This window comes from Cardiocondyla obscurior, linkage group LG18, assembly GCF_019399895.1.
Source record: "Cardiocondyla obscurior isolate alpha-2009 linkage group LG18, Cobs3.1, whole genome shotgun sequence".
Lineage (NCBI taxonomy): Eukaryota > Metazoa > Arthropoda > Insecta > Hymenoptera > Formicidae > Cardiocondyla > Cardiocondyla obscurior.
Window position 1 is genome coordinate 425,121 of NC_091881.1, and position 22,623 is coordinate 447,743.

The window sequence follows — 22,623 nt, forward strand, 5'->3', positions numbered from 1 at the left end:
TATCCCGCCCCGGCGAAAGAGACGCGGAGAAAGAAATCGAGAGAGAGAGCTCTCGCCGTCCGCGAGTTTCTACGGAATGGCGCGTAAAACGACGCGATCGAGGTGGCAAGCCGTGATGATTTATCGCCGCGGTACCCCCGTAAGAAAAAGGCGAATGGTATTCGGCTACAATTTATGGAATCCGAGACGGCGGAATTTCTCCGTCACGTCGGCGACTCGCGGAACATCACGCTTTAAATTTGTTTCGCGTAGATGTAAAAGACTCGGAGTAATAAGAACGGCCGGAGGAAGAGATCAAGTTGGAGAACCCTTTTAGCACGGGCGGAACGTTCGTAACGAAAATAAAAAGCCGACGTGATGATCGTCGCGATATCTAGGTCTGATTTTTACACGCAAGAAAATATAGTAACTCGTCTTGTTTTTATTGTTAAGCGTGAAGAATTCGGAGCGCGTAATCTTTTCGGTAGAAGTTCTTTTTCTTTTTTAAATTTAAATTAAATTTTTTTTTAAAAAAAAAAAAGCTTTAATAATAATAAATTCTTATGTACGTTTATAATTACTTCATTACTTGCGTTTCGTTATCTTAAAACAAATCAAATAAAATTAAAAACTATCGCGAGATATCGTAGATAACTGTCAGTATCACGGATTTGCAGATACATATTATAAAGGGATTAAATGTACTCGCTATCGCGAATCTATTGCATAATGGATAATCAAAATTTAACAATCTCGCCGCGCGTAGCAAGTCTTCCGTGTGTTTCGCTTAATATCGGGTATCTCCCCTCTCTGACAGCAACGTACTCGCGGTCCGTCGTTGCAGACGGAAGGAGAAACAGCCGTCGTTCTCAAATAGCCTGCGATATCGTAAGTCCATGAACGGCTGTTATATTTTATTCCGACGTGGCGCTACATACTCCGACAGACATTTCGTGCACCGTACGCTTAAAGCCGGTTCCACATCGCTCGTATCAATTGCGTGCCGCAGTTGAAGTTTTTCCTTTGCCGCGATAACGACTCGATCGGAATACTAGATCGCGACTCGTGAGTGAAATTTCATTCAGAAAAGTGCACTCCAAAGGAATCGTGCTTCTACGTCCGTAGTTTTATACCTCACTTTTGCCTCAGACAACACAATCCATTTAAATCAAAATCTAACATCCGACCTTTTTATTTCTACGAACTGAAAAAAATTTGTTTCCGACTTTAACATCACCTCGTGCGCTGTAATATTTTGCAGAGCTATTGTGAAATAGACCTTTAGGCTGCGATAAACTCTGGCCTCTATTGCATTCACGTCTCTGGTCGTGATATATTTGAGAATGAAATATTTTTAACTAGTTATAAGACAATGGCCGGACGATAATAATATGAAACGTTTATATAATGCTGATCCGACAACATAATGATATCTGCTTCGTATGAAATTCTCACACTGGACAAATATAGTGAGTCGGCACGAAAGACATGCCGAATCACACACTTAGTGATATCCTGTGTGTTGTAAATACGTGTACAGAATGAAAAACCGGTTCTATTGACGAGTTTTACTTTTTTTTTTTCTTATTTTATAATTCTATTAAATTTTACATGTTATATAATTTCTTTATTTATTTATTACTACTTCAAATGAATAAATAAATGTTTAAAATAATTATTCAATTTCAAATAAATTATATGAAAATGTGATAGTCTATGAAATTGTTTTTTTTTTTTAATCATCGAAAGCAGATAGATTATTGAACAAAAACGGTGCAATTTACAATGGAAAAGTGAATAAAAAATAACAGCCGGATTGTGTCGAACGAGGATTGTAAATAATTAAGAGAATTATCTCTTTTTTTTTCGCTCTTCAGCCTGCATTTTTCTCGTCAAGTGAATTTATACTGCTCTGTATATGCATATTCAAAAAGCATTCTGCCAGCAAGTCTCGAGAGACCTGTGTTGAAGGACCTATTATTTTATTCCGTGCATTCTGATATCAATTAAAAAATCAAGTGAATGAGTAAGTAATACAATTTCTTTTTTGTTTTTTTTTTTTAATTTTTTCAAGAAAATATTTAATCACACCTTGTCACTCGATATCACGAGCCGCGATAAAGTTACTTGTGCTGCGAGAGAGAGAAAAAAAAAACGGCTGAATCTGTTTTTAGTGGCCAAATGGTACGAGAAAGATAAGTGCGGAAAATATATTGTGCGAAGATTGCCAGTTGTCGAGTGGCTGCCGCGATACAAGCCCACGTGGCTCTTTCAAGATGCATTGGCTGGTATCACGGTCGGTCTAACCGCCGTACCTCAAGGTATCGCTTACGGAACCGTCGCCGGCTTAACACCTGAGGTAAGGATAGCGAGGAAAAAAAAAAACGGTTGCCACATAAATCTCGTGCCATCCCGCGCGTAACGCGAACGATTCTTTTGCACGCCTGATTATTAATTTATTAAATAATACTCTTTTAAATAACCTTTCTTTTTTTTTTCTTCTCTTATATGCTAACATATAACTATTGTGATCTTATAGTATGGACTGTACTCAGCATTTATGGCATCGTTTATATATATTATTTTCGGTTCGTGCGAAAATATCACCATTGGTCCAACTGCAATCATGGCTACCATGGTTGAACCGTTGGTAGAAAAATATAATGCTGACATGGCTATACTAATTGCTTTTTTAAAAGGATGCATCATTGCACTTTTAGGAATTTTTCACTTAGGTACGTATGAGATACATATTTGGAATGTGTGCTACACGAGACGTTCTTTTCGTTTACTGTTCAAGGGTTCTTGTTGGATTTTATATCGCTGCCTGTAATTACTGGCTTTACATCGGCCGCGGCAATTAACATAGCGTCTTCGCAATTTAAATCACTTCTGGGTATTTCTGGGAAAAGCGAGAGTCTTTTGGACGCTTTGATAGCGATTTGTAAAAATTTTGACGAGTTCCGATATGAAGATACATTGTTAGGAATTGGTACAATTATTGTACTAGTCATATTTAAGGTATAGAAATCCTTTAAAAATTAAATTCTCATTCTATTACATCATATATTATAAAAAGATGATGATAATTCCAAAAAGAACACGATGTGTGTATATATATATATTTTTTTTTAATTTTAGAATGTACCAGGACGGCGTACAGGAACGATCCTACAAAAAATAGGATGGTTCCTTGGTTTGTCTCGCAATGCGTTCGTCGTAATTATGGGCACTATCATAGCGTATGTTTTTTATATCAATGATCAAAAGCCATTTACTTTAATAGGTGAGTAGATAAATCATTCGCTTGGTATTATTTTCTATTTTATTTTTAATTCGCGGAGTAAATTCTTTTCGTATCCAAATATTAATGTATCGTCAAAAAAAAAATTCTTTACTTTATACGGGCTGACATCTCAAGACAATCTATCTTTCACGTTGGTGCAGCGAGTTGAATGAAACGAATAACGACAGACAAAGCATTTTAGGTACAATGGGACAGGGTTTACCGCCGATTGCACCTCCCCCATTTACGACTACCGTTGGAAATCAAACGTACGATTTTTTGGAAATGACTGCCGCAATGGGAACGACACTGTTCACGATACCAGTAATATCAACTATTGAACACATAGCCATCGCGAAAGCCTTCGGTAATTACATTTTTATTATTAAATTACTGCTATCGCTTCTACACAATTTCGAAGAGCAAAAGCTTTAGAGTGGAAAAAATTTTTTTTTTTCGTGTAAAATGTACGATACGTTTTTACGTATCACGCTTTTAGTTTAAAAACGTGTGATTTTATTACTAACTTTTACCGATGTAAGAGCATGAGTTTTCTTTTTTTTTTATTAAAATTAACTATGCGCGCGCTGTTTTTTAAAGAATTTTAATTCACGCAAGTTATTACATTTAAATATTTGTTAATTATAATTTTTTTTTTAATGATAATTACAATTAAGTGATCTACGGCGTGTTGCCGGTACTTACATTTATATCTTCCGGTTAGGTTAGGTGGTTGTCCATTCGTTCCTTCGTCCGTCCTTCCTTCCTTCCTTCCTTCCCTCCTTCCTTCCTTCGTGATCGCAGAATTCTGGATCCTCTTCACGTGTTGTAGCACTTCAATTGCAAATCACAAAATCACTAACACTCACTCGGGACACGAACGACCGAAAAACCGACGGTGGATTATCGCGACGATTTTTTACGAACGATCATCTGTTCCTTACTTTCGTCGGGTCTTCACTCGAGAGACGAACGACCGAAAGACCGACGGCGGATTATCGCGACGATTTTTTTACGAACGATCATCTGTTCCTTACTTTCGTCGGGTCTTCACTCGAGAGACGAACGACCGAAAGACCGACGGCGGATTATCGCGACGATTTTTTTACAAACGATCATCTGTTCCTTACTTTCGCCGAGCCTTCATCGGCGGAATAACCGACGTTAAAAACTTGCACCAAGCGGCGAATGAGACGAGCCACGATGTCGAACATCACGCTTCGGACGAAATGTTCCCCGCGCACTTTGTCCCTCTAGAGTCCCTCAAAAATCACTCGTCTCGAAACTGCAAATGGCGGCCGCGACGGAGAAGACGGGCAAGGTGCCGTCCTCACATCCGGGTAATGGCGGTCGTCGGAGTCCGCTGAACGTCGTTGAAAGAGATGGCGAGCGAAGTGGTTGGTAACGCCGAACATTCGGCGTAATTCATGTCGGACGCTTCGTGCGCCGCTGCCGCCACATAACCTTGTCCTTCCGAGGTCACTTTTCGAAGCAAGAAAAGAAGCACAGAACGACGAGCGGTCCAACTCAGGCGTGCCGAAAATGATTGTCTCTTACCGAACCGACGACGTCGATATTCGTACGCGAGACTTCCTATTCGCGGCTCAAAAATACGCGTAGTTGCGGACCGGTCCAGCAACACGTCCTCGCGCTTCAGGCTTCACGACTAGACTGAAGGTGACCGGTAGAGATTTCGACTCTTAGAGAACAATACGACCGCGTGAGGAAGTGAGACAATCGATAGTCGTTCGTCAATTGACCAGTCTTTCTCGCGTAATCTTTTCGCACCGCCGATTTCAAGGCCGAGTACTGTTTACGTTATTTTGTTATGCTCTCGGCGAGCTTGAGAGCGTCTCGTCCTAAAACAGAATGACAAAACATGCTCAACCTTTATTCACGTGTCTTCTCACTTCATTTAATTTAAATCCAATTTTATTTATTGTTACTTTCGTGATATATCAGTCCGCTTAATCTCAGAGAATAATCAAACAATTATTTTAGCAAAGGGAAAGTCTCTGGATGCTACGCAAGAAATGATTGCCTTAGGTACGTGTAACATTTTTGGATCATTCGTTAGCTCGATGCCAGTCACAGGGTCTTTCACACGGACAGCTGTTAATCACGCGTCCGGAGTTAAAACACCATTAGGGGGAATATTTACAGGCAAGTAAACTGCGAACAGAAACTTTTCATCTCTTTCAGATTTAACATAATTTAATGCCTTAATCGACCGTCCGATTATGCAAATGTTTCGTGAAGTAATTAAATTCCTTAGTAAAGACTAACCATTTTTGAGCTATTTGAATCTTAAACTACTCGTCATATAAGATCATAATTAAATAAAAAGTCAAATGCGTTCCGGTCTTTCGGGAAAGTCGAGCGCGGAACTAATTTAATTTTTCAGCGAGGAACGCGAAGACATCTCTTTGTTAATTACGAAACTTTTCTAGGCGGTTTGGTACTGCTCGCGCTCGGTCTCTTGACGTCTACTTTCCGCTTTATACCGAAAGCGACGCTAGCCGGTCTCATCGTATGCGCTATGTACTACATGCTCGATTTCCCGACGTATAGGTTGCTGTGGCGAGCCAGAAGTAAGTTTCCTAGATTTTTCTCCTTTTTGCTTCTTTTTTTTTTGCCTCTCTTTTTTTCTTTTTCTTGCCCCGATTCACCTACACGCGATCTAACCAGTGTGGCGTCAATGGCGCACGTCGCACAAAAGGAGCTGGCGTCAGAGCGAGAGCACCACCCACACTCGGGATGCATTCGCGGTGCATTTGTTCTCGAAAAGCCCGCGTGAAACAATAATGCTCGAGCGCGCCCTTGGTGGCATTTATTGTTAAGACGGAGCTACCCCGGCTCCCGTTAACTTTTGTCGCGGGCTTCATCTCGAGCTCATCTGCAGCTTCGCGGTGGATCCGACGGTATCGGTGCGCGCCCGTTCGCGAATTGCGATCGACGTCATTCTGCGTGGGTAGAAACTACTAGGTAATTTCGCGTATTCAACTTGGATGTATTAAAACATAAAAATTTGCAAGTTAATTGAAATTGAAACCTCGCTGTTATCGAACTTAGCCTCGAAAATAATTTTAGAAAAAAATAAAAAGAAAAAAAAAAGGAAAAAAAAGAGGCAAAAAATAATTAAAGTGAATAGATTGAAAAGTATTTGAATTTGCTTTTACAAAATTATGAAGTCTGTAAATCTTTTTAGAGATCGATTTCTGTGTGATGATGGTGACGTTGATTCCGTGCGTTTTCCTTGGTTTGGAGTACGGTATCTTAATTGGTATCGTAATCAATCTAGCAGCACTGCTCTATTTCTCAGCGAGGCCCTCCATTCAGACGAAAATTGAACAGGTACAGTGATTATAAATTAATTGGCAGTGCCTTCAATATCGAGTAATTTAACATTGCCGTTTCGCTATTAAAATTACATTCTAGCTCGCCCGTTATTTTTCGAGTTCTTTTGTCGCACATAACAAGTAAATTGACTGCTAACTTTATCGATAATAAAGAGAAAAAATGTATCCAATATTATTGCAACAAATAAGTGACACCGTCCTCTTAAATCGCTAGCACTATATTTTCAGCTTAACCCAATTTAGTCAAGTTATTATCGTTTAAACGTAATCGAGACCTATCATCCCTCGTCAGACTGCTACCGGTGAAATCGATACACTTCTCGATACTCTTTGGCCTTCTCGTGCCAACAAATTCTTCTTTTAAAAATAATTCTCTGCTCTCTCACAATTTTTTTTTATATAGCACATCCAGCATTGTATTCTGTTGAGAGGATTATTTAACATGCATACGACCCTCTTTTTTTTTTATTTGCTTAAATAACAGATCTTTTTAAATCGGCAAAGTGCCAGTTTATAAATGTGCTGAATACCTACGCATGTTTTTATCAATGTCTGGAATATTATCGTATTGCAAAGCGACTATCTACGGGAACGAACGATTATAACCCGGTAATATCTTTGTTTTCTTTGTCTCGAATGCAGATCGAAGGGGAAACAGTCATAGTCGTTGTACCTGAAGAAGCAATAGCTTTTCCAGCAGCGGAACGTTTGCGTGCTAACATAATGAAGCTTTCCGGAGACAGTGAATGCAACGTGATACTCGATTGCAGGAATTTGAAAAGGCTCGATGTTACGGTCGCAAAGGTAAGCAATTAAACTTGACGCGAAAAACTCCAATAACATAAGATGCTTCTTCAGATAGACTTAAAAAGAAAAAAAACCCAAGCAAGGAATAACCGAACCTTATCAATAACCGGAATTTTTCCTCATCGAATAAACTTCTCATCGAATAAAACAATAAAAGAAAAAAAATCCTTTTAATACGTCATCTGACATTTACAGAAATTTATAATTTGTTCGATAACGAGCCTGTTTGACTTTTCGTAAATGCCAAATATTTTAATTGCCTAAAAGTGATCGCGTTTAGATCACCTAGTCCTTATTTCTGTATTATTTGGTAATTTTATGTACACTTGAGATTAAACATTTGACAAGAGCCGGTTAATGAATTTAACTGCTGGATAATCTACTTTGTTCGTAAAATCGTTACGAATTTGCACTTGTATAAGTATAGTCGGTCGATCTGGTGCACTGTCACGAGGTTTGTTCAATAAACAGCGCTCTATACGTGCTGTTATCATAATTTCTAAATTCTTATAACAATCGAATGTATGCACATACATTGAAAGGCAGATATGCCTAGACACCGTTCGCCGCGGCAAAACCCGTATCTGCTTTTCAGTTTCCGTACACTGTACAGCTAGCACATTGAATATTACGTACATAATTTACTAGCGGAAACCTTTAGAGAAGTGAGTGTACGTCTAAAGTGAGTTTTAAAAATAATACGCTGTTAAATTTAGAAAAAATCCCGTTCGATCCACATATTCGTATTATCTGCCGCGCGAGCTTAGTTCTAATTTCGTATACGTTTTATATTATCGCGAGCATACGATGTTTTATTCGTGGGAATAATTTAGCACGTCGCGTTCTAATTAACATAAAATCGATCATTTACAGAACGTCAAGCTGCTGGGAAAGGACCTTTCAGTACGTGGACAAACGATTGTTTGTAGTAATTGCTGCGAGAACGTGAACGCGACTCTGAAGATCGTAGCGCCTGAATTATTACACGTCAAGGAAGGCAGGAGGTAATCATGGCTGAGGGAGGCTGATATCTCTCATATGCTCACAAATTCGAATGGTATCTCGATATCATCGGGATATCTCGCGCATCTCACGCGATCGCTAAATATTATTAAATTCTAATTAAAGTTCAATCCGTATTAAATTTATAATATTGTTCTCTCCTTAAAGTCAATAAAATTCACAATTTGATAAATTTTTCTGCGTTATCTAAGTATTATTTATGTATTTAAACCAAGTGTATGTATGTATGTATGTACAAGCCGCTCGAAAAAGAGAAAAAGCTAAGAAATGATGAAATATACAAGTTGCGAGATTTTTATAAAACAATTACATTTTTATTACTCATATATGTGCACCTCGTGTAATCTTGTTACGTTCGTCAACCTTTGACAAAGGTGCCTTCCTCTTGTGTGATATTTCATGAACGTTAAGTACTTTCGACACGTTCCCGCGTGCAACGCAATGTACAACGAAGGGTAGATAAGACGTTTTCTGCGGCGACAGCGGCTAGCAGTACGTAATCCTAGGCGGCAGAGGCAAGGGATGAGAGAACGAGGAGAAATCAGTCATCGGCAAACCGGCCGGCGCGGTATATACATGCGGAACATATGAAACTCGACGCACACGACGCTAAAAAGTCACGTTCGCTAGCTGTCGTCGCCGTATCTGCCTTTCAGCGTACACTAAACTCGCGCGAAGTTCGTTTAACAAAATTGTCGTAAATTTCAATATTTTTACGCAATTAAAAACTATTAATTTAACCGAGAATACGTATTCGAACGTCCAAGTATAATGAACAAATATATTAATCGACTCACCGAAATTGATGCGTCGCCATTACCGCAATTGTTGTCCAGTGGCCGAATGTTCCGTTGCTGCAAATATTCACTCGCAGACGCCCCGGTTGATACGTGGTATGTCGAGCAACATCCTCAGCACTTCGCACAGAGATTCCAGCTCCCGTTGCGTGCGTAAACGACGTCCACAACGCGAAAGAAACACGCGAAGCTTAAATGAAACGCACACGAAACGCGACACACCGTTCCCGCGCGCGATCCCGGTGTCGATTGATTCATGCGTCTTTGCACAGAGCACGCCACTATTCAGTCGCTCCGTTCGCTCTGCTTGCTCATCCCCACTCTTCATGTAGGGAGCCTTACTTCTCTCCGTTACAGAAATTATTCTCCGGTGTCTCAATTACTATCGCGTCTTAAATAATTAAGACTTTCTTCCGTGTACCTCTTTTTATCAATTAAACCAACATAATAACTCAGGCGCAAGAGGAGAAGCTAGGAGACTCTCCTGCCTACATGCGCATCAATTGCGCAAGAGGGGAAGTGTTGCAGCCTACACCGCCCTACAAACAGCTGTATTCTTAGCAGATGGCAGCATTCCTTCAGTGTTGTTCAATGGTTGATGCTCTCTGTGAGAGAAATTAATTTTTTTTTGTTAAACATCATGCTTTCCCGTCATACGAGTAAATTTTTGCGCTATTCCTATTCACGTGCCATCTCGAATTGCCGCGGATTCGCCTCGACGAATGTTGAAACAGGTATTTTTTACTACTGCATTTATGTGCCGAATATAATTTTAAGGTTATATTCATGCCGCTAAGTAGAAATAATATATTTTATTTTACTCTGATATAATTGTAATTATTTTATTTTTTATGCGTTGAAATGCTTTTTTATAATGTGAATATTTTTTTATTTCCGATTTTTCTAATGTTGAATCTCAGCTGGTGAGTTCTTTAATGTTATTTTTATTATTAACATAGAATGTGTTGAACCTTGTTACTTTTTTGAATGAATTAGAACAGATTTATTGATTGTATTCTGTATAATTTCCACAGAGTCAGAGAGAGATCCCGCGCCGTTCTTTTTTGACGAAAAAGTTCAAAAATATCTGACGCAATTAACAACAGTGGATTATACTAAAGTTTTTCGGACTCGCAAGGATGGACACAAACTCACACCGCCGCAGTATAAATTTATGACAGACGAAGAGCTCGAAGAGGCTACGAAAGCGGCGCAGAGGAAAGCAAGGAGATATTTGCAAATGCCACCAGTTGTAAAACAGAGAGTAGATTCATCTCTGACGTTAGACAAAGATGTTGCACTGCAGGGTTACGATACCGCTAAATATGTATTCACTGATATTTCACAGGGTGTTAGAGATAAAGAAAGATTTATAGTGATTAGAGAACCGGACGGCACGTTGAGGCATGCCACTTGGAAAGAGCGAGATCGATTACTACAAACCTTTTTTCCAAAACCAATTAAAGAAATAAATAAACCTAAAATGTTTGAAGGCGAATACTTACAGGTAAAACATTGCTTCTATTTTGTTCAGCTGAAAAAAGTAATATTCGTGCGAAGTAAATGTTAATAAGTTGCAATTTTCTTTACAGAATTTGTTAAATCGCAAGAAGTACGAATACATCCTGGATCGTGCGTGCGTGCAATTCGAACCGGACGATCCAGATTATCAGTCGGTCACCCGAGAAGTATACGAGCATATAAACGTCGAGAAACATTTTGATTTCTTGAGATCTACGCGTCACTTCGGACCGATGGTGTTTCACTTAGTGTGGACGAATAACATTGACCACCTGCTGCACGAGATGATAGAGACCAGCCGGATTTCAGATGCTGCACTGCTGATACGTCTGTATCATGTGATTTATCCTACAGCCGAGCCAACGGTTGAGTCGTGCGAGCACATGGACGATGTGGATTTTGTTACACATTACATTAAACTTCTTGAATCACCGAAAAAAGACAAACTTCAGAAACTTCTGCAATCGTACAGAGAACTCCAACGTGAACGTCAAATCGTAGATGAAAATGTCAAACGGGCGTACGGTACCTTTTCGGAAACGGATAAAGATATTTCTTTAAGCACAGATGCTTCTTTAGAAGCAGATAAAAGTATTTCTTTAGAAACGGATAAAGATTCTTCAAATACAAGTAAAGATACTTCGTCGAAGAGTTAAAGTAAAAATGTAAAACAATAAATATATTATTTCTTGTTGAGATATAATTTTTAATTATTTTTTCATCCTTTGAATTATAGTTTAATGTACTTTAGATGCCAAAAATGAGTAATCAATAATAAAAATTTTAATTGTATCAAATATTTCGACATAACACGTTTGGTTTCGAAAGAAAAACTTGTTGAAAAATTAAAAAGAAAAGCAAGTTAGAATATACATATAATGCTTAGCTTACAAATGTCGGAGGATTACAAGAGCATTTAATTGTATGCAGTTTTTGATCTCCACCAAGGAAATGCGATGATTTCTTCTTTGATAGTGGTCCGCTGTGCTTCTTTTATAGGACACCCCATAAAATAAGAGTGAGACTGCTGCAGTATGTCATGATTTGCTTTATTCGTTGTTCGTAAGGTTGAATTAATCGACTGGATAACAGACACACGTTGGTCGTCAGGGCAATTCGATGATTATTACTCGATTATTTTATTACGTACGGTAGTACTTACAAACATTTACAAATGTAACAAGTCAATTCGATTTGGCGTACAGGATCGTCAGAAAACATTACACTAATGACCTTTCGCTAATTCGCGTTATGGAGAGAAAACGGAAGAGAGGAGAGGAAAATAATGCAAAAATCTATATCAATTGACCGGACCGCGCGCTTAGCTCATGCATAGACCTTGGACAGCGCGTATATCTTCCGCAAAACGCTTTATTTTACGTTTCGAGCCGGGGTAGGGATCGAGTCGGAGATGAGAACGAAGAGATCGATTGATACCTGGTGATAAACGTATTCGATAACGAATATAACAGCTTTGTCGATACCCGGCGATATCGCTACGAACGAAGAAAACTTACTGTTCAAAGTAGCTTCATACAAATGCAACGTTATGATTGTGGTGATACGCTGTAAGTACGCAAAACATCCGTATAAAACCCGACCGTTTTCAGGAGAAAAAAAAAAGGCAGAACAAAAAGAGATACTTCCTTTTTTTAATTATCCATTTTTCTCCTACCTCCAAACTTTCCCCCCGCTGGAGGAACGTCGTTATCATTATAATACTTGATAAGCATTCGCAAATCGTTATGTTCGTTATCAATCATTATCATTCGCCTTATTCTTAGTATACTCTTACTGTGTAGGTAATTATTATTTCCCTATAAAGACGTGCTCCGGATTGCGGTGTATGTATCTGTTGTGTATGTGTGATAGTGGAAAATAAATAAGGGTATACCTTTTCGCCGCGCATTTCAACCCCCGGACGTTACTTTTTTTTTTTTTTTTTTTTTTTTCTTTGCTTCGGGACGAAGCAGTCTCGCTCCCTTTCGAAGACACGCGAGATAAGTATTAATCGATCGGAACAACGGACATTTACATCGCTTATCACACTAATATTGCTAACAAATCATAAGATTAACGAGCTATCCGACATCGCGAGACATTCCAGCTTCTTTTTCTTCCGCGATATTAGCAAAAGGCGCGAATACGTATACTGTATCGATGCAACCTACGATTCACGATCTTGCGTCGTAGCACGCACGTAATTCCATCCCTAATAATCCTAATAACTTTCAATAATTCTCTAATTACTTACTTAACTATCAACTAGCTAACTTAACGAAAGAAATATTTAATCTATGAATTAGAAAACAGTCAAATATAGAACATTGATTTTCATCGTTAATTTTGCCATTTTCTTTTTTATTGGCGAGTTTTATTTTATTTTGCAATTTCGCAGGACATAATAGGCAAATGTGCCGTTCGCTTAAAATATACGATTCGTTAGATACGAGAAAAACGTTCCAATAAAATGCGCGTTCTCTTAGCGCTTTCGTCCACCGAGGTGGAATCCGTAAATGCATCCGAGGGTTGACACGAAAGCCTCGTCGAACCGGTCTGCATTCGCAGGCCGGGCTAACGAAAGGGGTAGAAGCGTAAAAAATAAATAAATACGTATATATGCGAATAGTTTCAACTGTTAGGCCCTTTTCGAAGCAAGGTATGCGACTGCGTCGGGCGCCAGTGGTCCAAACAACGTGAGCAGAACTTGGAGAATCCGACACTTCGCTCTAACATCCCGGAGGGAAGCTCGGACGCTCGCGTTGCTTGGCAAGCGCGACGACAAGCTCGTGCGGTATAAATTGCGATAAAGTAGTGGAGAACCGGCGATCGCACTCGAGAAACGATTAAGGTGACGCGCAAGCCTTTCGCGTAATCTGTTGATACTGATTTTCAATATTTCTTAAGCCGGTCCGCCACCTCGATCGCGAAACGCTCAATCCTTCGGCAATCGCGACAATGAAGAAGAGACTGATGAAGGCGCGATGAAGATCATCCTGTAACGGTGGGACGCAAGATGATAATTTAGCTAATGATTGCGACCGTAATACAAATAATCCGACGCGGAATGCACGTGGCGCGGCGTTGACTGCGAGATGTATCGTATGTAGCGGAGCTGTTGCGTTCGGGTTGGCAAATATTGAGCAATATTCCTCCTAACGCACATCTTTGGCCGCAGAAAAAATCTTCGCCTACCATTCGCTCGGGCATCTTGCCGTGTCTCTCGATCGTTATCGGTCACGTTATTCCGGATTCGAGCTAATCGTACCGATACTAGATTAGTTAGCGCTAATTGTTGCACAGGAATATTCTATGCCACCTGATTTTTTTTTTTTCTTTTATTTCTTTTTACGGCTCCGAATAAATCAACGCACGATCTTATTGCTAACGCGTCTCGTCGACGTCGCGCATAGATTAAGAGTTTGCTCGTCGCGTTTACATTCTGCTGCAGCTTTCGTCGACCATCTCGTGTTGTGCCCAGGTTTCCACTATTGTGTCCTTTCGTGCTGCTCGAATATAAATCGTGTATTTTTTTTTTTCTTTGCAGTGCCACCCGTAAATCCCTTACCGTTAATAAGGATGATCACGTCGGTCGCTTGTAGCTACGCGTTCGTGTAAATGCGATTTTGTGAATTTTACACACGCACGGGAACAATCGTCTTAAACTTCTCCCGATGGAAATCACGTATGCGCATATTAGAACCGTCGTCATCGTGTAACAAAACGCGTTTCTGCACGTGCCACTTCGCCGCAGTCTAGCAAGAAATATCGCCCTACAGCTTCGTCGGCATTAACGACGCACGCGAGCGTGTATACGAATACGTGTACGACTGTTGTATATTTCATTTAATGAAATATACAATTTTATGCATTATATACTTAACTCTCTATCCTATCTGGCTCCACTTACATGTATATATTTATATAAATCTCCTGCTCGCCCGCGCGTACATAAGTAGCTTGTATGTATATATGTATAATATTTATATACGATGATCGCCTACGTAGAACCTTACGCTCGCTCTACTACGATGAAGAAAGAACGAATAGCCGGATAGTTACGGGTGTATAATTATCTTAGAAAAAAAAAAAAAAAAGTACGCGAGTACCGTGCTTGCTCCTTCGTTCTCGCATTTGGCACACAGACGTTGCAAGGGGTACGGACGCGTGCCAGCCAGGATCGACTCGGCACATTTACGAGATCGAGGCGAAAAACCGAGGGAGCAGAGATCGAGAGACCGAGGGCAAGACACGAGAACCGGGGGGGTGGCTCGTCCGCCCGCCTTGAATACGCTACGCGAGATTCGCGTCGCGTTGCTACCTGTTCTCCTTCAGCTCGGACGTTCGATATTTCGTCGCGCGTCCGCGTGTCGAGAGGTCTAATCGCGATTTTCCGTTTTTTTTATCTTTTTTTTTTTTTTTTTTTTTTCTTTCTTTCGATCATTAACACTATATTAACCATAGCGATTAAGTGTGTATATTTGCGCGCGTCTCTCGCGCTGAATCCCTACGCTTTACTCTACTTTGAGTAGTACGAGAGACGTCAGAAACGCCCGCGTACGGCGGTGCCCTCGTCCTTCAGGATACCGGAAGCAGTCTTCCTTTCCATTTTCTGCCGATGTTCTTGTTCTTCGCGTTTTCTTTTTCACGTACGCCCAGCCAGCTTCGATTTTAACTTCAGCAATTCCTTGTCGTATAACTCTCCGCTCGTTCTTGGACTGTCCGCGTTTCATCCCCTTTCACTTCGTACCTGATGGATAATTCACCTGGGGGAATGTCGTCCGAGGACCAGGGATCACGCGGTAGCTACCACGCGATCCCGCCGGCCGCCGTGTTAACTCGCTAGCGCGATTTCAGTGGCGACCTTGACGGTTGAGCAGCCGATTAGCGAGCGGCTTCTCGGTCACAGAATGTCTGTCTCGTAGACCTTGCTGGTGGTCGTGGTGGACGTGGTGGTGATTGTAGTACCCGAGCCGGTAGCCACCATACCCGGTACCACTGCCGTGGACGTGATACCGGGAACCTGATCGTTAGCTATCATCGCGACGGTCGCCGGAATTGCCTGCCCGTTGATAATTTCGACTTTGACTATCTGATTACTTTGGCTGCCGTTCTCGCTCACGCCTTCTTGCGAAAGCTGAGGCTTGATACTGAGGCTGGTAAGAGACCCGGAGCTTGCCGCGCTCAAGCCGAGGCCCATCTTCGCCAAGAGATTGCTCTCGGAACCGGTTTTCTTCAGCAAATCGGGCGGTGTCGGCGGCACGGTGGTGAGACCAGCCGCGTTTCTCTGCAGCTGCTGCAACCTGGCGTATTGCTCCTGCAAGGCCTTCTGCTTCCTGAGTAGCTCTTGATGCCGCTGCTCCAGCTGTTCCTGCCGACCGCGTTTACTCTGCAGGCCTTCCTGAGAGTTGACACTCTCGCAGGAGCTGGAGTTGCTGGTCGACAGCACGGCGGAGGATTGCGAGGACGAAGAATTGTGCGGACCGGGAATGCCTGCTGCGGTCGGCGCCAATGAAGTTCCAGTGACCTGATCCACGGTGGACAGAACGTTCTGCGGTAGGGCCATCGGCGGCTTGGTCTCCTTGCCAGCGATATTGTTGGCGTTGCCGCGCGAAGGTCGGCGCAAAGTTGCGTTGCCGCTTTGCAGATTGCACGGATGATTTCTGGGCGGTAGCTGCGGGCTGGTAGGGCTCGCCAAGGGCGATCGGGAGCTAGTGCGCGGCGGCGGTGGCGGCGGTACCCTTCTGGCGCTCGCCATCTGCAACAGCTCGGCGTTCCGTTCCGGCACAGGCGGCTTCTGACCGGGTAAAAAGCTCTGCGGCAGCGCCGGCATCCCCGGCTGACCTTGCTGCTGTTGATCCTGCAGCGACAGCGCCTGCAACCTGGCGATGGGCGGCGAGGTATCGGTGTCCGAGCTCGAAGGGTACGAATGCAGGCGACGTAGAGTACCTCCCGGTGTCATCCCCGGCAGACCGATCAGGCTAACGGTCGGTGGAGCGGTCAGCATGCCGCTGGAAGAGTCCACGCTGCCCTTCCGGCCGATATCGCTGATGTTGGGCGCGCGTCCGCCGCTGCCGCTGGTAGTTGCCGCGACGCTCGTTGACTCCCGAAGGCTGGATGCGCGGCCGATGTCGGCCAGAAGAACGTTTGAGCCTGGATGGACCGACAGGCTGCTCGACACGTGGCCCATCTGCGAGCTCGGCCGGGAGAAGGTTTGCAGCTCGTCTAGCAGAGCGTCGAGTGCGTTCTCCGGACGCTGCTGATGGTCGGCGGATGACTCGTGAGGGTGGCCCCCTCCCCCGAGGACGCTCGTTGAGGAACCCACGACAGTGCGTTCCGCTGGCACGGGGGTAGCGGTAGCTGCCTGTTCGTTCAGATACGTGGAATCAACGTTTGGGCCAAGTACATCGCGCCGGCCGGCCGGCCGACCCAGAGGGTGGCCCGGCGTCGCGCCAGCGTTCCCTCCTGAGGAACGCGGACCGTCGGGCGTCCTGCCGTCTGCCGCCTGCTGGCGCGACGCACCTTGGCATCGTGGGAGTGATCGTGCTTTGTTTTAGCCCGCTCTCGTTGAGAAGAAGCATCCCGCGCGCTATTGTCTGGCGACGCGTCTCGTTCCGGTATTTCGCGAGATGTTTGCCGCGCGACTTTCTGACGTAAACGTATATGAAAGTAACAACGACACATAGAAGATACTTACGCGTTTGTAGACACGACGAACATACACAGACACATATAGACGTGTAAGGGTGTGGAGAAAAACGATAATATGTGAAAGCTTTGAAAAATCGCACATCGATTATGTACACGTGATCGTATGTACAGAAAACGAAAAAAAAAAAAATACATTTTTAAATTCGATTCTTCGTGCTTGGTGCAGACCGGAAGTAGTCAACCGGATGATTGAACGTGTCTCGTGATACATATTCTCATTTACAGTATGTCGTCACTGCGGATGCTTTTTCTGACAACGAGAGCGATGATCGTAGAAAGTGGCGTCTCGATGCGAGGATCCGAATAATGAGACTGGAGGAAAGATGAGTCGAGAAAGAGAAATAATAGAATGATAGTATTCGAATCACGCAAGGTCCGATATGCCTTACAATTAATTGTTCATCATATTGCCGTATTTATCATTTTAATAATTCACTGACAAGGAAACTGTTAATTATTATTATTAACATTATAATTCCTGCGTTTCAAAGACTTTGAAATATCTTGGAATAATCTCTTGGAATAATCAGACGTATTCGAATTCATATTCGGACTCTGCGTTTCATGTTAAACCGCGCGACCACTTGGGGACGAAGATACCCTTCGACACACCACGATCGTACGATCGGAAGATTGCGAAGTCGAGTTTCGACTTTTTTTTCTTTTTTTTTTTTTCTTTTTTATGACATGCGTGTAATGTGCGAATAATGTACATGCGTAATAACGATGTGATAAAAGACTATGAAACAATGAATGATAAGAGACGTAATGAGCGCAAATCGTGGAAATGCAGAATATGGCGAGCGACGAAAGTAAAGTGACAGAGAAGAAATGCGCAAGAGAAAAATGGATGAAAAAGTGACAGAGATTGAGATTGAAGGCGATAGAAAGAAGCAGAAAGACGGACAGAAAGTTAGAGAAAGAGAAATAGAGAAAGAGAGAGCGCAATGATGAGTCGTGAATCGCAATAAGTGAACGAAAAAGAGGCACACAATCCGTAGGACATATTACGTAAATATGATTAATTCCGTTAGATAATTACCTGCGGGTCGGTTATACGTTTTGTGCGTGCGTTGTGCGTGTTACAAGTCAGTACTCGTTTGGGGCTCTTTTACATTTGGCATCGATTGCTGTCCGGTATTAGTCAACTTAAAAAAAAAAACAGAGAAACCAAAAATCAAAAATTCGAGGTCAGAGGTCACATCGTGGACCGTGTGTAGGTGAGAAAAGAAAAAAAAAAAAGAAAGATAGAACGCGATCTGTCGCTCCTCGTGAAAATGTTGCTCGTTTATCCGCGTGGACGCGCGGAAAGTCGAAACGGGAAGGTGAATCGGACCGAAAGCCCGTGAAAACACATCGAGGGATGGTCCAAAAAGACCAGAACACCCTCCTGAAGATCCTCGCGTTCGGGAAAAGTTTCACGTCGTGAAATACGACAGCACGAGATTATCCAGAAAGAGAGCTTCGGCGTTAAGTACGATGATTTAATTATTTATTATTCTCTTAAAATTTTTTTTAATATATTGAAAGTCTAGAATTCGATAAAATTATACGACTATGTTATAAAGAACATGTTACTATTGTCAAGTCGTAATTAATTTTCAATGTGGCGGCTGCGATATTGCAACTCTCGTGTTGTCGGATGTACTTCACGATAGAGCGATCATTCCCCATTGAGTTCTTATCAAATTCCGTACGATATTCCGCCCGTCGTCCATACGATCGACATTTAATCTCTCGCGTAGGAAACCGTCAAGAACGCGCGGCGCATCGCTCGGGCATCGACCTTCGAAACTGACTCCGAATCGAGAAATAGCGAAAAAAAGAAGTGAGCAAATAAAAAATCACACGGAACCAATAGATTCAGATAATTTGCCGCAAAGCTCGCGGTTAATCTGCGAGACGGGAAAAAGGAAACAGTGCGTAAATGCAGAAAGATGTCGTCGTCACATCTCGATGACAATCGGATGGATTTGTAATAATATAAACGTTAATAAAAAGCGTACAGAGCATTTTGGTGACTGGCGCATTACTGGCGACGTTGTTAAAAATTGTACATTAATCTTTTGCATCAAAATAAAATTTAAGAAAGTCATTAACAATTTTGTTCTTTTTTTTTACAACAAAAATTTACTTCTATCTACAAGGGTCGTCGCCAAAACGTACGCCAAGGATAGTCACCCCGTGTATTCCGTTTGCATAGGCTTTCTCCTGTTTAAAAATAAAAATGAGACATATCGTGTGAGAAATTTGTGCCCATGCCGATGATCGAGGTGCGCAAAGATGTAAAAATCGCAGTTACATTGAAAGAGAAAAAGAGTCGTTTTGTCTTACCGAGTCCACCGGTTTACAAATTACCACGAGTATTGTCGATGCCCGCACAAATGAACGCCGACCTTCCGGGTTTCGGAGCAACGAAAAAGACTTTCACACGTAGTGGATGCACAACAGCATGCACTTTAAGGGCGCGGGGAAAAAAAAAATTAAAAAAAAGAAACGAAGAGAAAGAGAGAAAGAGAAATCAAGGATGCCTTCTCCCATGCGAAACTACATGCGCGTATACGCAAAATTACACACATGTATGTATTTCTCGCGCGACAGGCATACATACACGTGCGCTAGCATACACACGTACACATACATACATGCCGCATGCCGTACACGTACGTACGAAACGTGCCTAATAATTAAGTACTCCGACTAGTTGTAAAACCAAAATCCAAAAGAAATCAAAGAATAAGGTGGTATATTATACATAAATATCGAAAGGAACAAAAAATAAAAAAAAAGGAAATATCGGCCAAAAAATTACACAGAGAAAACCTTCAGTCCAATCCTTATAGTAAGGCAATATAGTATATAGTACGGACTCAGACTCATATAGATAGACAGAGATATATAGAGAAAGAGACAGAGAAATGAGATGGACAGAAACAGACAGAGAAGGGGAGGAAGAGAGAAGAGAAAAGGAGAATATATAAATATATTGTACATATATATATATATTACATAATATAAATATATATATATTATATATAATATATGTATTTCGATTCTCAAAGTGTGTCTCCGATGAATGGGGTATGTACATACATACATATTAAAAAAAAAATAAAGGAGAAAAAAGATTGACAGAACGAGAGAAAAAGACAGATAGAATGTGATGGAAAGAATGATGAATCTTGCACGAGGGTGGAATACGCATATCGAGCGTGATGCGAGACGCGATGGTTCGATCGGTATCGGTGAAATCGAAAAAATGGTGATTGCATGGTGGCGAATCGTCGACTAAAACGGGTACGACACAGTGTACCAGAAATCAGGAACCATACAAGAAGCCCAAATATTGTACAAATTACAAGTGAGGGAGGACTAATTAAATTTCTAAAGATCCTACACGTCAGCGTGTAGACGGAGTGTCCGTAGATTCACATCTGTTTCGTAGACGTAGTAAGGTTCTCTCGATTAATTCAATTTTTTTTTTACGGTAAACGAATTTTTACGGAACCTCAATTGAGATTCAAATAAAATTAATTACTTCTTCAAATAGAAGATTAATATGCGAAACATTTTTTAAAATACTGATTTAATAAAAAAAAGAAAAAAAAAAAACTTTACCACGTTATGTTGTATACGCGAATTTATAGGCACTCCGTACAAATAAGTGCACGATTTGCAATTGACAAATAGTTCTCGCGATGTACAATACCGATATCTCAAAGTTAAAACGATTAACATTATTCCCTACGACTTAAAGCTATTGAGATTACACATATATTTTTTTTTTACATGTAACGTTTTTCTCCTTTTATCTTTAAGTCATAGAATATTGTTAATTGTTTCAATTTCGAGATGGCGGGGTGCTCTACAGCCTCGTCATTGCGTATTTAACTGATTACGATTGCATTTGCGAAGATTGATCGAGATTCATCAAATCTATCTTCTCTTAATCAATATTATAATAGTAATTAAAAAAAAAAAGAAATTTACAAAATACATCTGATTGTATCGCGAGTAATCATGGAACTGATCACTTAGAAATATCAAACAGATTTAACGAATCTCGATTTCTGTTCGCAATCTTTGCACACGTGCGCGTGAACACGAAGATACTTATAGATTATAAACGTAAGTGCGTGTAAATGTGGCCAAATAAGCTTTACAGTGATAATGCAGCACAACGAAATAAAAAAAAAAACAGAAAAAAAAAGAAAATTAGAATTATAAGTAAGATTAGTTACTTAATTTATTACTTTATGTATGTTTTATTCATGTAAGCGTTATTTAGCCGAATTATGAAAGGCTTGAAAATTGTATTAATATATTAATAGCAATATAATAGCAAATGTAATAAGTTTAATCAAATAAATTTAATAAAAAAAAAAAGGCGAAATGTACTGTAATAATAATTTGAATACACCTCGCTATTTTGCACGGGAATAATCCGTGTCGTATGCATTTAGATGTAAAATATTACCCCATCGATCAATGCCTATTGCACGGTAGAAGAGATATAATGGTATATGTCAGTAAGTGGAATAAAATTAAAATTTTTCCTCGATGCAATCCTGCGATCAATAAAAATAGCGTTAGAGCAAATCAAGTAAAAATTACATTAATTTACAGATATGAATATATAAATTATTTCTGTTCCGTACAATATTCCTATACGATTGCGCTCGTAATTGTCGACTTTATTCCACTTGAATGCGTGTATATTCGCGCGCACGTACATACATATCGAGACATTTCCTCGGGGCTGCAGCGAGAAGGTGAAAACTTCTCGAGCTTCGTGCGCGCGTGCTGTGACGAGGCGGCACACCGATTACGACTCCATCGCGATAATTAATACCAATGGGTCGTATAAAAAATATATTTATATATATATACATATGTACACGCTGGTGACAGCGGCAAGAAATCCGATTTACTTCAACCAGCAATCGCGATGCAAGGGTCAGACGCGTCATCGCGCGTCGAGTGACCCTTCGTCGTCCCATGAAGACCGGCGAATGTGATAGAGGGATGAGACAGAGAAGAATTAAAAAAAAAAAAAATCAAAAAAAGAGGCAGAGAAATAGAGAAAGAGAAAGAGTGAAAAATAGAGACAGAGAGAAAGAGAAAAAGAAGGAGCCGGTGG

The 22,623-nt window shown here is 41.2% G+C and overlaps 4 protein-coding genes across 18 annotated transcripts in view; 2 read left to right on the forward strand and 2 right to left on the reverse strand.

Moving 5' to 3' along the window:
* Positions 1–4,980, reverse strand: part of LOC139109538 (trissin receptor-like) — a 33,742-nt gene extending 28,762 nt beyond the window's left edge. The window contains exon 1 of the mRNA XM_070668665.1: positions 3,971–4,980. The gene's annotated coding sequence lies outside the window, so the exon portion shown is untranslated. The remainder of the gene's footprint in view (positions 1–3,970) is intronic.
* On the forward strand, positions 615–8,760 carry LOC139109535 (sodium-independent sulfate anion transporter). The gene is made up of 11 exons (XM_070668661.1): positions 615–2,005; positions 2,154–2,338; positions 2,519–2,714; positions 2,780–3,000; positions 3,121–3,265; positions 3,468–3,632; positions 5,267–5,428; positions 5,716–5,856; positions 6,474–6,619; positions 7,267–7,428; positions 8,305–8,760. The coding sequence occupies exons 1-11, from the start codon at positions 2,002–2,004 to the stop codon at positions 8,437–8,439; spliced, it is 1,662 nt and encodes a 553-aa protein (XP_070524762.1). The 5' UTR covers positions 615–2,001; the 3' UTR covers positions 8,440–8,760.
* An 819-nt stretch (positions 8,761–9,579) lies between these two features.
* On the forward strand, positions 9,580–11,475 carry Mrps22 (mitochondrial ribosomal protein S22). Its single transcript, XM_070668666.1, has 3 exons — positions 9,580–9,985; positions 10,286–10,758; positions 10,844–11,475. Exons 1-3 carry the CDS (start codon positions 9,850–9,852, stop codon positions 11,426–11,428), a joined length of 1,194 nt encoding a protein of 397 aa, XP_070524767.1. The 5' UTR covers positions 9,580–9,849; the 3' UTR covers positions 11,429–11,475.
* A 330-nt stretch (positions 11,476–11,805) lies between these two features.
* Positions 11,806–22,623, reverse strand: part of LOC139109532 (uncharacterized) — a 174,378-nt gene continuing 163,560 nt past the window's right edge. For 12 of the 15 annotated variants that reach the window (XM_070668643.1, XM_070668642.1, XM_070668645.1 and 9 more), the window contains one exon: positions 11,806–17,136. In XM_070668643.1, coding sequence (XP_070524744.1) covers positions 15,676–17,136 — 1,461 coding nt within the window. In that variant the 3' untranslated portion in view covers positions 11,806–15,675. Of the gene's footprint in view, positions 17,137–18,128; positions 18,632–22,623 lie in introns of those variants that run through there. The other 3 variants (XM_070668657.1, XM_070668656.1, XM_070668655.1) reach the window with 2 other exon arrangements.